Genomic DNA, 15,639 nt, shown 5'->3' on the forward strand with positions numbered 1-15,639 from the left:
ATTGTCGACCTCTGGCCTTTAATAAATTCAAGTGTCCCGATGTTTGTGTCAAAGCGGCAGTAAAAGTGTCTAAGGCGGCGTAATGAGCCTGACAAAGTGGACGCTTTCTCTCCAAAGATTGCAGCCCGAGGCGTCAGCGTGCTGATGTCACCGCTTTGAGATTAATGTGAGTCAGAGCGTCGGCCGGCTCCGCCTCTCCTCTCCCGACAGGAGGCCCGAGCACGCCGGGGGAAAAAACAAAAAAACTTTGCATTCCTCTCATTCCTTATGCGTGATCTCACACATCTAACGGGCACTTCTTTTCTTTGTTGCAAAAGGGTGTTGGGCTATTTTAGGTTGCATAAACATTCAGATAGATTTACAGACAATGAACTAATCTGGAGGAAAATGTTGTTTCTTCAAAGACAAAACTCCCCCTGATTTACTTTTATTTGACTTAAATGTTCAACATATTTTGCTTCGATCTTCAACCAGACTTGAGCACGATTTGCAAACCCGTAAAGACAAGTTTTCCCACAACACACTGCAAAAACTCAAAATCTTAACAAGAATATTTGTCTTATTTTTAGTTAAAATGTCTCATTTTTAGTAAAAAAAAATCTCATTACACTTAAAACAAGACTCATGGAGGTAAAATATGTTGGAAATACCACAAGAAATATGGTACAAATAACGTCAGACAGTAAAACAAATTCTGGCACTTTATAAACTGATTTGTTTGCAAACACTGCAAAAACTCAAAATCTTAACATGAATATTTGTCTTATTTCTAGTTAAAATGTCTAATTTTTAATAAAAAAAAAATCTCATTACACTTAAAACAAGACTCATCACTGGAAAAAACAACAATTTTCACCTGTTTCAAGTAGATTTTCACTTGAAATAAGTAGAAAAATCTTCCAGTGGAACAAGATTTTTTTGCTTGTAATGAGAAGATAAATCTTGTCCCACTGGCAGATTTTTTTACTTATTTCAAGTGAAAATTTACTTGAAACAGGTGAAAATTGTCAAATAACAAGTTATTTTTCTGGTAATGACTTGTTTTAAGTGTAATGAGATTTTTTGACTAAAAATGAGACATTTTAACCAGAAATAAGACAAATATTCCTGGTAAGATTTTGAGTTTTTGCAGTGCGCATACTGTAGCCTGTTACGCAACAAAATGGGAAACGTATAAGCCTCAATAATACCCAGATTAAGAGCTCCGAGCAGTCCAATCTGCACTTTATGGAGCGTTTTTTTTCCCCCTAATGGCTTCTCTCACAAAGACTTGATCCAGGTCAGCATCAGCTAAGAAAGTGATCAGTTCTGTTTTGTTCTGCGTAAGCTGATCCGGTAATCTAGAGTTACCAGAAACATGAGCGAACATTGTGCAGAACAGTGTCCTGTTTCCTCTACGCACACCCCCGCACACTTTCAGCTGCTAAATCTGCAAAAATGCAAGTCAGTATTTGGCTAAAGGCTAAACATTTATCCACCACACACACAGACCTTTGACCTGATAACTGAACCGAAGCTTTTGTCTGACTTTAAGAATGAATATCTATCTGGACCACAAGATATTTGCATATATTTGATATCGCATTGGCACTGAGTGCTGATTTAAATGTTTGTTTATTATTTATTTTCATACAGTACAAAAATGTTTATTTGATTTTTAAACTGCAAGGGCAGTTCACATTGTTGCAATAAAAATTGACATTTTCTATATCACTGCTTCTATTTAATTTATAAATACCTTATAAAGCAAAGATAGTCCTCACTTTCGATGGGCTCTAACTAATGAGTAGTAACTACCTTAATAATTCGTTCATTGAGTATGAATAAGTGTTTATAAAACATGTATTAACACTAACCGTGTACAAATGTACGCATAAATATACATATAAATGGTTTGTACTTTTACTTAGACATTCTAAATGATCTTATGAACCATTAACAGACATATAATACTTATTTATAAGTGAACCTATCATTTACAAAGTATGAGAATCCAGCTATACAAATGATAAATTCATGATCAATTAAGCATTTTACTAATGCTTAATAGTGTATAGTTGTAAGGTTTATAACTGTGTTTATTAATGTATGAATAATGCTTTACTAATGATGAATTCATGATCAATTAAGCATTTACTGATGCTTAACTAATGCTTAACTAATGCTTAACTAATGCTTAATAGTGTGTAGTTATTAGGGCTGTTCGATTTTGCCCAAAAATAAAATCTCGATTTTTTTTCTCTCAAAATCCGATTTTCGATTACGATTATTTTGTGAATTGACAAAAGGCAAAGAAATGATTTCAAATATGCTGTTTTTTTATTGAACATTTGCCCCAAAACGAATGAATAAAGTGCAAAACTCTGTAAAATAAGTTTAAAAAAAATATAATAAAATATAAAGTTTTATCTCTGAAAAAAAAAATCAGCAAATCAGCACTTGCAAACATACAGTAAGTTATATTTCCAATTAAAAAAAAAAAAAAAAAAAAAAAAAAAAAGTGAAAAATCGATTTTACGAGTTTCACGTTTTAACATCGTTCTAATTACAAAATCGCGATTACGATTTAAAATCGATTAATCGAACAGCCCTAGTAGTTATTATAAAGTGTTACCAAATTTTTATATAGTAGCATCATCACTATATAAGTTGACTTTTTGCGTGAGCCTTTTGGATTTCCATTGACTGCCGGTGTTTTCCCCAAATGCACAAGTTTGCTTGATTTACGCAGCATAACGTTGGAAGGCGGTAACAATTATGTCAATTACAGAAGGCCAGACGCATGCAGCTCTTTAGCGCCGCCCTAGTGGCTCCTGGAGCTTTTTCAAAAATGTTTGACCTTTTTTTTCCCTTTTTTCTTTTTTTGCTCTTTTTTTCCCTTTTTTCTTCTTTTTCTCCTTTTTTCTCTTTTTTTTCTTCTTTTTTCCTTTTTTCTTTTTTTTCTCTTTTTTTCCCTTTTTTCTCTTTTTTTTCTTCTTTTTTCTTCTTTTTTCCTTTTGTTCCTCTTTTTTTCTTCCTTTTTCCTTTCCTTTTTAATCTCGACATTTTGACTTTTTTCACGAAATTCTGACTATTTCCTTGACATTTTGACTTTTTTCTCGACATTTCGACTTTTTTCTCAAGATTGTACTTCAACATTAATCTCGACATTTTGAATGTTTTTCTTGAAATTTTGACTTTTTTCTCGACATTTCAACTTTTTTCTCAACAATTTGACTTTTTTCTCAACATTTCGACTTTTTTCTCGAAATTGTACTTCAACATTAATCTCAACATTTCAAATGTTTTTCTTGACATTTTGACTTTTTACTCGACATTTCGACTTTTTTCTCAACATTTCGACTTTTTTCTCAACATTTTGACTTTTTTCTCGACATTTCAACTTTTTTCTCAACATTTCGACTTTTTTCTCAACAATTTGACTTTTTTCCCAACATTTTGACTTTTTTCTCAACATTTCGACTTTTTTCTCGAGATTGTACTTCAACATTAATCTCAACATTTCAAATGTTTTTCTTGACATTTCGACTTTTTTCTCGACATTTCGACTTTTTTTCTCAACATTTCGACTTTTTTCTCAACATTTTGCCTTTCGCCATTTGCCTTCATTCTAAGGCTAAGTGTTACCAAATTTTTATATAGTAGCATCATCACTATAAAACTTAATTTTTGCGTGAGCCTTTTGGATTTCCATTGACTGCCGGTGTTTTCCCAAATGCACAAGTTTGCTTGATTTACGCAGCATAACGTTGGAAGGCGGTAACAATTATGTCAATTACAGAAGGCCAGACGAACGACTTCCTTTGAGTTCATGACACAAGCAGCTGCTTCAGGTTTAATTTTTGCGGGTTTGTGAAGTTTAGAAATAAAAGCAAGTTTCCCTCTGCGCTCTGCGGTTTGAACTCTTAATCACAAACAGCAGATCTGGGCCGGGGAGATGAGAGGAAGTCGTAGTTGTGTCATGTAACCACCTGCCGTGGGTGTGGCGGTCCGCTGAGCAACAGGGACCACTTATTCATTCAGATCAATGAATTGCATGACGCTGCTGTTTATTTTCCTCCGGACGGCTGAAACTCTGAGTGAATTTTTCTTTCTTTTTCTTGTGTTGACAGTAATCCACGAGTCGGCCTCTTGTCTGCTCCACCTGCTGCTGCTGGCCGAGGTGTTCGTGCAGTCGTCATGTCGTCCCACCAGCAGCTTCTGCCTCTGCGGAATGTTTGGATCAATGATCCATCACGTGGACCGGTTGATGAACTCCAAAAAACTCCATGAGTTGGTAAGGTTTCACTACGCACTTCCTGGAGCCTTATTTGGGCAATACTTTGTATGTTTCCAGAATTTAATACATTTTCTGAAATGTTTTCACTGCAAAAACTCCAAATCTTACCAGGAATATTTGTCTTATTTCTAGTTAAAATGTCTAATTTTTAGTCAGAAAAATCTTATTACACTTAAAACAAGAGTCATCACTGGAAAAAACAACAATTTTCACCTGTTTCAAGTAGATTTTCACTTAAAATAAGTAGAAAAATCTGCCAGTGGAACAAGACTTTTTTGCTTGTAATGAGAAGATAAATCTTGTCCCACTGGCAGATTTTTCTACTTATTTCAAGTGAAAATGTACTTGAAACAGGTGAAAATTGTCAAATAACAAGTTATTTTTCTGGTAATGACTTGTTTTAAGTGTAATGAGATTTCTTGACTAAAAATGAGAAATTTTTTCTTCAATTATATGTTCGCAATACTATGTTTCCAGAATTTAATACATTTTCTGAAATGTTTTCACTGCAAAAACTCCAAATCTTACCAGGAATATTTGTCTCATTTCTAGTTAAAATGTCTCATTTTTAGTCAGAAAATCTCATTACACTTAAAACAAGAGTCATTACCAGAAAAATAACTGATTTGACAATTTTCACCTGTTTCAAGTAAATTTTCACTTGAAATAAGTAGAAAAATCTGCCAGTGGGACAAGATTTATCTTCTCATTACAAGCAAAAAAAATATTGTTCCACTGGCAGATTTTTCTACTTATTTCAAGTGAAAATTTACTTGAAACAAGTGAAAATTGTTTTTTTTTCCAGTGATGAGTCTTGTTTTAAGTGTAATGAGATTTTTTTTAAATTAAAAATGAGAAATTTTAACTAGAAATAAGACAAATATTCTTGTTAAGATTTTGAGTTTTTGCAGTGTTTGCAAACAAATCAGTTTATAAAGTGCCAGAATTAGTTTTACTGTCAGTTTGTAGGTTAAATCATGACGTTAATTTGTACCATAATTTCTTGTGGTATTTCCAACAGACAGACGAGGAACTCAAAAACTTTGTCGGTGTGGAACCCAAACTGGAAAATCTTCCTCGCTTACGGCACACTGCCTCTTATTTCACCTCATTGAAGGTAATCCCAGCGGTTTACGGAGGCAAGCCTTTATTATCACGATGACTTGAAACTTAAATAATGTGCCAAACATTTCTCTAATTGAGGAACTCTTCCTCCTTCAGGTTAATGAGTCACTCTCCCAGATGTATGAGTATACTCAGGCCTTCAGAGTTCACGTGGACTGGCTGAAAACAGCCAAAGACAACGTCAGTTTGCCCGTCCAGTCAGCTGAGGGCGCCAGCACTCACCTCCTGCACCTTTCAAACCTCATCAAATCATATCTGCACCAGGTGAGAGGAACACTGAGGTCTTATCTATTAACCTGCTTGATGTGGAACATTTAAAGCAAATGAAACTAGTCTTGAAATCCAGGAAAATTGTAACAAGACTGCAAGGCAATAATGAGGGTATCAGGATGTGATTAAAAACAATACAACTGTTTGTATAGACCAGGGGTCGGCAACCCGTGGCTCTAGAGCCGCATGCAGCTCTTTAGCGCCGCCCTAGTGGCTCCTGGAACTTTTTCAAAAATGTTTGACCTTTTTTTTCCTTTTTTTCTTTTTTTTCTCTTTTTTTCCTTTTTCTTCTTTTTCTCCTTTTTTCTCTTTTTTTCTTATTTTTTCTCTTTTTTTTCTTCTTTTTTCCTTTTTTCTTTTTTTCTCTCTTTTTACCCTTTTTTTCTCTTTTTTTTCTTCTTTTTTCCTTTTTTCTTCCTTTTTTTCCTCTTTTTTTCTTCCTTTTTCCTTTCCTTTTTAATCTCGACATTTTGACTTTTTTCACGAAATTCTGACTATTTCCTTGACATTTTGACTTTTTTCTCGACATTTTGACTTTTTTCTCAAAATTGTACTTCAACATTAATCTTGACATTTCAACTTTTTTCTTCTTTTTTTCATTTTTTCTCTTTTTTTCTTCTTTTTTCCTTTTTTCTTTTTTTTCTCTTTTTTCCCTTTTTTCTCTTTTTTTCTTTTTTTTTTCCTTTTTTCTTCCTTTTTTCCTTTTTTTCCTCTTTTTTTCTTCCTTTTTCCTTTCCTTTTTAATCTCGACATTTTGACTTTTTTCACGAAATTCTGACTATTTCATTGACATTTTGACTTTTTTCTCAACATTTTGACTTTTTTCTCGAAATTTTGACTTTTTTCTCAACATTTCGACTTTTTTCTCAACATTTCGACTTTTTTCTCAACATTTCGACTTTTTTCTCAAGATTGTACTTCAACATTAATCTCGACATTTCGAATGTTTTTCTTGAAATTTTGACTTTTTTCTCGACATTTCAACTTTTTTCTCAACATTTCGACTTTTTTCTCAACATTTCGACTTTTTTCTCAACATTTTGACTTTTTTCTCAACATTTTGACTTTTTCTCGAAATTTTGACTTTTTTCTCAACATTTCGACTTTTTTCTCAACATTTTGACTTTTTTCTCGACATTTCGACTTTTTTCTCGAGATTGTACTTCAACATTAATCTCGACATTTCAAATGATTTTCTTGAAATTTTGACTTTTTTCTCGACATTTCGACTTTTTTTCTCAACATTTCGACTTTTTTCTCAACATTTCGACTTTTTTCTCAACATTTTGACTTTTTTTCTCAACATTTCGACTTTTTTCTCGACACTTCGACTTTTTTTCTCTACATTTCACCTTTCGCAATTTGCCTTCATTCTAAGGTTTATACAAGACTTTTCATTTTTTGCGGCTCCAGACATATTTGTTTTTTGTGTTTTTTGTCCAATATGGCTCTTTCAACATTTTAGGTTGCTAACCCCTGGTATAGACCCTTGAAAATCAACTGAAATAAAATGTTAGGATATTTTGACACCTTTATGTGGCTGCTTGGACTGATGGTCAGGTTATATCGTTTTAAGAAAACATGAAGAAAAAAGACTAAATGTTCTCCCCTCTTAGACCTTGAACTAGAATACAAACTGGCCCATGAAGAAAGAGCTTTGCAGCTTTGTCAGTTCTTGTGTTTTAACCATTTACCCTTTCTCTCTGTGTTCAGATCCACGAGGAGATCCCCCCGGCGACGCCTGCAACCCTCCCCGCCGTCCCCACCGCCTTCGACGCGCTCAAGTTCTCGGTAGAAATCGCAGAGCAGTTGCACGTCTTCTGCAACTGGTCCAAGAGGGTTTTACGCAGCTTCCAGAGACAATGCACCTGCTCCAGACATTAAGTTTTAAACGTGGGAAACAACCGTCAATGTCTCCGCAAGAATACCACTGTCAACTGTTGTTTATTTGTGGTGCAGATGTTCAGCCAGTGCTTTGGTCTTTACTCAATCATCCAAACAGTAGCCGGATGGAGAGCTAAGAAAGCTGACACAGATCTGCTGTCTAGAGGGATAATCACTTGATAACCCCTTTATTTTTTATTCTCTAGAGCCAAATGCAGGTTAATAGTCTTTATTTATTTTCTAACATATTGATTGGCCTGAGACCAAATCTGTTTTCCCTTCAAGGATCCTCACAAATGTGGTTTTAGGTTGAATACAGGACTGTCTCAGAAAATTAGAATATTGTGATAAAGTCCTTTATTTTCTGTAATGCAAAAAATGTCATACATTCTGGATTCATTACGAATCCACTGAAATATTGCAAGCCTTTTATTATTTTAATGTTGCTGATCATGGCTTACAGATTAAGAAAACTCAAATATCCTATCTCAAAAAATTAGAATATTCTGGGAATCTTAATCTTGTAATGAATCCAGAATGTATGACATTTTTGTTTTTTTCTCTTTTTTTCTTCTTTTTTCCTTTTTTTCTTTTTTCTTTTTTCCTTTTTTCCCTCTTTTTTTCTTCCTTTTTCCTTTCCTTTTTAATCTCGACATTTCGATTTTTTTCACAAAATTCTGACTATTTCCTTGACAATTCGACTTTTTTCTCAACATTTTGACTTTTTTCTCAACATTTTGACTTTTTTCTCGACATTTCAACTTTTTTCTCAAGATTGTACTTCAACATTAATCTTGACATTTTGACATTTCGACTTTTTTCTTGAAATTTTGACTTTTTTCTCAACATTTCAACTTTTTTCTCGACATTTCAACTTTTTTCTCGAAATTGTACTTCAACATTAATCTCAACATTTCAAATGTTTTTCTTGAAATTTTGACTTTTTTCTCGACATTTCGAAAACTCAAATATCCTATCTCAAAAAAATTAGAATATTCTGAGAATCTTAATCTTAAACTATAAGCCATGATCAGCAATATTAAAATAATAAAAGGCTTGCAATATTTCAGTTGATTTGTAATGAATCCAGAATGTATGACATTTTTGTTTTTTTCTCTTTTTTTTCTTCTTTTTTCCTTTTTTTCTTTTTTCCTTTTTTTCCTCTTTTTTTCTTCCTTTTTCCTTTCCTTTTTAATCTCGACATTTCGACTTTTTTCACGAAATTCTGACTATTTCCTTGACAATTAGACTTTTTTCTCAACATTTTCCAGAATGTATGACATTTTTGTTTTTTTAATTGCATTACAGAAAAAAAAAGAATTTATCACAATATTCTAATTTTCTGAGAAAGTCCTGTAGATCAATCTTTTGTGCAGACTCACACAAAGGCAATACAAAGTTGTACTACCTTTGCTTAATAGGGGATTTGTTTCCTTATCACAGCAAAGTTTTAGTCCAAAAATGAAGTTATTGACCTGCAAAACTGTCATGTTTGGTTCTAAAATTGGCTTAAATGTCCTGCACCGCGTTGACCTTAACTTAGGTGGCGTTAATGATTGGGAATGTTTGTTGAAGTCGACACACTCACACCACAAGATCTACAGGAGCTTCTGACCCACATTATTTCACCATAAATACATGCTGTTTTTTCGGAAAAAAAATCACTAAAAAGTAACGGGAAGGTCAAACAAACTGAATATGTTATACATAATCTGGTAAAAAGCAGAAGCATTGGGTGCAGTTTTCGGCTGCTCATTTGGCTGACATGCAGAAAAAAACGGGAAAGGCGGTACAGTAGGAGCTACATTGGTAAAAAAAAAACCACGTAGGAGGACATTTCCGATAACATTGCTATTTATTTATTTACTAACCTAATCAGTCAGATGAAACAGCTCATCATGTGTCAAACTAACCCACCGCTGCTCTGCCTGCCTGTTCGTAAATGTGACAGTTTGATGGAAAAACACGCCTGAAAGGGGATTCAGTCTCGTTTACACGCAATGTGTCTGACCCGGCACATTTTATGCATCTTAGTTTGTTGTACTGTTTACAAAAGATGCTTCAATGAGCAGGTTTTCATATGGAGTTCTGTTTAAAAAAAAACAAAAACTTTAGTGTAGGTTTATGTCATTATGTCTGAGACATTTTTCTATGTAGCCGTCTGAAATGTACAAATGCACTGTGTGGACGTGTTATTATCACCGGGAACCTTAAACCCACCTGAGACTGTTTACACTCACAGTGCTTGATGTTGATCTGCTCAGTGAGCTCAAATGTTCTGTTATTGTTTAATCTATTTAGGATGCTATTTATGAGCTTTTTATATGATGTATTTGAACGTGTTTAGTTTGAGATGCAGGCATCTCCCTTTTTCTATGGATATTCTAACAGGTAATATTTAATAATATTAATATTAAACTATTGTCATATTATAATGACTTATACTGTACTATTTATACATTTTTATTTTTTTTGTTTGTGTATTTTTTTACATGTTTGAAGTCATTAATAAAATCTTACACTGAAACAGTGATGTGACGTCTCCGTGATGATGTTATTCACGCTCCACGATAAATAGACATCAAAATGAATTTAGTGGGGTTAGAACAGCACTATTTGACAATGAAATTTATTTTAAAAGGGAACATTACAACAGTTAATCAGGTACAAACACTGAGTTAACGTTTTAGTGCACAGGCTATTATTATGCAACACTTTCCTCAAAGTCAAAACTTGATACGATGACGCAGCATCCGAATGCTCTTTGTAACAGTGTGACTTGTCACTTTGTCACTATCAGTACTGGTAGTGCCATCCCCCCTTTCCATCCCTTATGTCATTTCATCAATGAATGTGGTTTTACTGCTATTTCAACATTTAGAGTCATCACCAGAAAAATAACTTATTTGACAATTTTCACCTGTTTCAAGTAAATTTTCACTTGAAATAAGTAGGAAATTTTGCCAGTGGGACAAGAGTTATCTTCTTATTACAAGCAAAAACAATGTTGTTCCACTGGCAGATTTTTCTGCTTATTTTAAGTGAAAATCTACTTGAAACAGGTGGAAATTGTTGTTTCCAGTGATGCGTCTTATTTTAAGTGTAATGAGATTTCTTTTTACTAAAATGAGACATTTTAACTAGAAATATGACAAATATTCTTGTTAAGATTTTGAGTTTTTGCAGTGATCCATGTTACTTATCCTGTGAAGGACAGAGTCATATTGATAAGTTCAGAAAAGTGTTTTTTATTGTTGTGTTTTGATGTATTTGATGTAAGCCCAGTGGATATTTAAAGCTTACAGAAGGCTGCATTTAACTGCTGCTATGTCATTCCTGCAGTATTTCTGCAGGTGTTTTGGTCACTGCTATTATTTGTAATATATTATATTATTTGTAATCAGCACAAATTATCTGTCCCCATATGATAAAATCCACCATCCCCCCTGATTTTTTTTTACAACTCGAGTACTGGGTACTACTGTAACTTAGTAAATGGAGGAGAGGTGTGTTGCAGAAGAGAGGCTTTCTGCCCAGCATGTAGTTAAGATTGCCAGTGATTAGAAATTAGATCCAAATCATGATGGGGCGATGTTTGTAGTCTGGCCAGCCATCTTAACTCTTTTCCACATAGAGAATGATTCTCTTTCTTCTGGATTTGGCTTTGAGTTACATGGGGTAGAACCAATCGACTTAAAAAAAAAAACATCTGGATGCCTTTGCAGAGATATAAACCAGCAGAGGTGTCTTCAGTATTCACATTCATTACTCAGGTAGAAGTATAGATACTAGAGTTTAAAAATACTCCTGTAGAAGTTGAAGTATCAACTCAAGTTTTTTACTCAAGTAAAAGTATAAAAGTACTGGTTAAAAAACTACTTATAGTATAAAAGTAAAAGTAATGTAAGGGGGAAAAAGCCCTTAAGGACAAAAGCCATTGAAAATGAATGCATCTTAGTATAATGTAAATATATTAAAGAACCATATATGTGTACTATTGAGCATTAACATGTGTTTCAGAGAGCAGGAGATATGATGACTAGTTGCCTATAAGTATTGTAATGGTGCAAAAAGTCAAACTTCAGAGGCATGTTATCATTTATCCTAACCTTTATTGGAATGTACATCCAAGTTTAGTTGCAGGAATCTGAGGGAACGGATGTAAGAACAAAACTGGACAAGAACATCTGAAACAACCACAACCAAATTCACTCTATCCGGATGGAGCAATTTAACTGGATAGTTTTTATTAAAGGCCTAAATGAAATAGAGTAACGAGGCTGTTTTTAAAATGTAAGGAGTAAAAAGTACAGATAATTGCGTGAAAATGTAAGGAGTAAAAGTAAAAAGTCGTCTGAAAAATAATTACTCCAGTGAAGTATAGATAACCAAAATTTCTACTTAAGTAAGGTAACAAAGTATTTGTACTTCGTTACTTGACACCTCTGTAAACCAGTCAGAGGAATGATTAATGGTGGTAACGGTGATTCTGCAGGTATCTTTGTTGTTTTGAAAAGCAGATCCATCGACATCCCCCCATATGTGTGTGAAATGAATATTTATGGCTGGCCTTTAAAGGGTCCCTAGTTTGATCCCGGATGTATGAGGTTTGTTTGTAATCCCCACGGATGCAAGATTGTGTCAGGAAGGGCATCAGGTGCAAAACACATTCATGAAACTGCTGCAAAGCGTCACTGAGGCAACCCCTTCGTCATGAGAGCGACATAGATAAAACATTATTACTTTGAAACCTCTCTGGTCATCATAAAAGATCATTGTTTGGCACAATGAAACAAAAACAAGAAATCACACTTATAACAGTGTTAAGCTTCCACTCTAAAAAGTTACAGTAGGATTGAAAACTGCAAGTATGATTAAAGCTGCAAGCAGCGATGAACGGGCCCTCGCACCCTTGTGCACGTTCAGGCTGCAGTGGAAGCTTGTATGACTTGATGTAGATTCTTCAGGTCTGGACATTTAGTGGATGAAACCACCCACAACTCTCTATATCAAACCATTCAAAAGTTATGGCAGAAAGTAGGAACTATCACATATCGACCAATCAGATGAAGGGGCAGGGCTAATTTGCAGCAATTAAGGTGAAGGAATCAAAACCGAGTCTGATGACACCACCCACAACTCTTTATATCAAACCATTCAAAAGTTATGGCAGAAAATAGGAACTATCACATATGGACCAACCAGATGAAGGAGGGGGCGCGCTTTTTGGCGTCTAGCGTCGCCACGGTAACGCTTTTGACTGAGGATGGAGACGCACATTTTGATGTATAACACACCTGGGTGCACGTTATGGTTCGGGTGAAGAAACGGCCGAAGAAATGGCATAAATTGCGCCAAAATGACACGATTAATTCAAAATGGCCAACTTCCTGTTGGGTTTCGGCCATGGCGCCAAGAGACTTTTCTTTAAGTTGCGACATGATACAGGTGTGTACCGATTTTCGTGCATGTACGTCAAACCGTATTGTGGGGCTTGAGGCACAAAGTTTTCTAGGGGGCGCTGTTGAGCCATTAGGCCACGCCCATTAATGCAAACCATTAAATATCACATTTTTCGCCAGGCCTGGCTTGGTGCAAAATTTGGTGACTTTTGGGGCACGTTTAGGGGGAAAAAAAGGCCCTTGTTTCGTCAGAAGAAAGAAAAACTTCCTACAGATACAACAGGGCGTTCGCACTGTTAGTGCCCGGGCCCTAAATATGTCGGCTATGAAGTGCTGGAGTAAATGGCATCCACATAGCTGAGGGGGATATATATATATATATACACGGCTGCTGTTCAGCAGCTCCGACCTGACGTAACATAAACTGACTTACATAATGTTGACATGTGGCTCCCAGACAGATGATCTCACTCGGGGACAGACGACCGTCGTGGCCTCCTGGGTGACACGTATACGTATGAACCCTGGACGCCGGGGCAGCTGAGATCTGCTAATCACAGCCGGCCCGGTGTGTGTCTGTGTGTTCACACACTAAGGAGGGATGTGGGTGACGGATGACTTAACTTATCACATTTTACATTCTTTCTATCGAGGAATGGAAAAAGAGGCAGGAAAGAAGAGCTGCAGATTATGTTTCAGGTCAACACTAATAGAGACACCGTTTGTCACGGAGCCTGCAGGTTCTTTGGGATTAACTAGTTTGGAACTGGTAAAAGTTTCTCACTTAGTAGTTAACCCTTGTACTGTCTTTGGGTCAAAATGACCTCATTCTCCTGTTCCTTCTTTCCTCCTGCTCTCTCCTTCCTTCTCTCTTCCTTCTTTCCTTCCTCTTTTTTCCCTTCCTTCCTTCTTTCCTCCCTTCTTTCCTTCCTTCCTTCTTTTCTCCCTTCCTTCCTTTTTTCCTCTCTCCCTTCTTTCCTTCCTTCCTTCTTTTCTCCATTCCTTCCTTCTTTCTTCCCTTATTTCCTTCCTTCCTTCTTTCCTCCCTTCCTTCTTTCCTTCTTTTCTCCCTTCCTTCCTTCTTTCCTCCCTTCTTTCCTTCCTTCCTTCTTTTTTCCATTCCTTCCTTCCTTCCTTCCTTCCTTCTTTCCTTCCTTCCTTCCTTCCTTCCTTTTTTCCTCTCTCCCTTCTTTCCTTCCTTCCTTCTTTTCTCCATTCCTTCCTTCTTTCCTTCCTTCTTTCCTCCCTTCTTTCTTTCCTTCCTTCTTTTTTCCATTCCTTCCTTCCTTCCTTCCTTCCTTCCTTCCTTCCTTCCTTCCTTCCTTCCTTCCTTCTTTTCTCCCTTCTTTCCTTCCTTCCTTCTTTTCTCCATTCCTTCCTTCCTTCCTTCCTTCCTTCCTTCCTTCCTTCCTTCCTTCCTTCCTTCCTTCCTTCCTTCCTTCCTTCCTTCCTTCCTTCCTTCCTTCTTTTTTCCCTTCATTCCTCCTTTCTTTCCTTCTTTTCTTCCTTCCTTCCTTCTTTTCTTCTTTCCTCCCTTCTTCCCTTCCTCCTTCCTTGACCTGAAGACAGCACAAGGGTTAATAGGTAACAGAAACCATATCACACCATTTAAAGTGTCCACGGCTACTTTAATTAATCAGTGGAAAAGTCCAAAGACTCAAAAAGATCTTCTGATGGAAGGCGTCCAAAGACCAGTATCTTTTCTTTTCATCTTGTTTTTAGGATGTTTTTTTTTTTCAATTGTATTGATTAGAATCACTCCTTCACATCTTCTTTTGCCTGTAAAGTTTTTACAGCGCCACAATCACTGTCACCCACGTCTTAATCTCCGGGCCGACTAACCCTGGCTGTTTTTCTCTGATGTGCTTGTTTTAATTCCGATCCATCCTCCCAGTCAAAATATCAACTTCCACTCCGCCGCCTGCAGCTCTGCCGCTCGTCTCCTGGCCAAATGTCAGAGAGACGGCTCGGCCTCAGTCAACCTTCTATCACAGACACTTCTCCACTAACCTCACCCTGCATGCACCCTCTTTTTCAACTCCTTTACACTCTCTCCACTGATCTGCACTGTTGCACGTATAAGTATTTAAACTTCTGCAGCTTCTTCACCTATATGCTCTTTACATCGTCGTCGTTCTGTCTGCTTCTCTTTATTTACTCAGATATGTTCTGCCTTGGTATTACATCTCTCCACTTCTGCAGGTTTTCCCTTCCACCTGTAATCTCCTCTCATTAGAGATCACAGTGTCATCTGCAAACATCATAGTTCCCAGACTCTTGTTTGACCTCAAACTAGAAGAGACTCAAGGCTGATCATGCATGCCTTCATTTCAGATTCCAATAATAGACAATCAATCAATGATCTCATCTGAGGAGTCTGGGGAACTGTAAAAACACAACCAGTTACTTAGGCCAAGGAAATTCTACCTTTCTGGTCTATAAACTGATTTCAACTTCAAAATTGCAAGTAAGAAATGTGTTGTTTTTATATTCAAAAGCTTCTAGATACCCATTTTTGACACTTGAAAATACAGAAACACCTGGATATCAAACATGGACACCTGTCATCTGTCAGGGGTAAATGAAAACCACTTCAAATGAACGGAAAGACGGTGTAACACACACTCAAACACACACATGAACATGCATGACACCCTGCAGGGTCCGCCCTGCGACGCA

General features: G+C 36.1%; 1 protein-coding gene across 1 annotated transcript in view; it reads left to right on the forward strand.

Moving 5' to 3' along the window:
• il11b (interleukin 11b) overlaps positions 1–7,558 on the forward strand; it is a 14,107-nt gene extending 6,549 nt beyond the window's left edge. The window contains exons 2-5 of the mRNA XM_061742176.1: positions 4,113–4,276; positions 5,301–5,396; positions 5,501–5,668; positions 7,388–7,558. Of these exons, the coding sequence (XP_061598160.1) occupies positions 4,113–4,276; positions 5,301–5,396; positions 5,501–5,668; positions 7,388–7,558 (599 nt within the window). The remainder of the gene's footprint in view (positions 1–4,112; positions 4,277–5,300; positions 5,397–5,500; positions 5,669–7,387) is intronic.
• The last annotated feature ends 8,081 nt before the right edge of the window (positions 7,559–15,639 follow it).

This window comes from Cololabis saira, chromosome 15, assembly GCF_033807715.1.
Source record: "Cololabis saira isolate AMF1-May2022 chromosome 15, fColSai1.1, whole genome shotgun sequence".
NCBI lineage: Eukaryota > Metazoa > Chordata > Actinopteri > Beloniformes > Belonidae > Cololabis > Cololabis saira.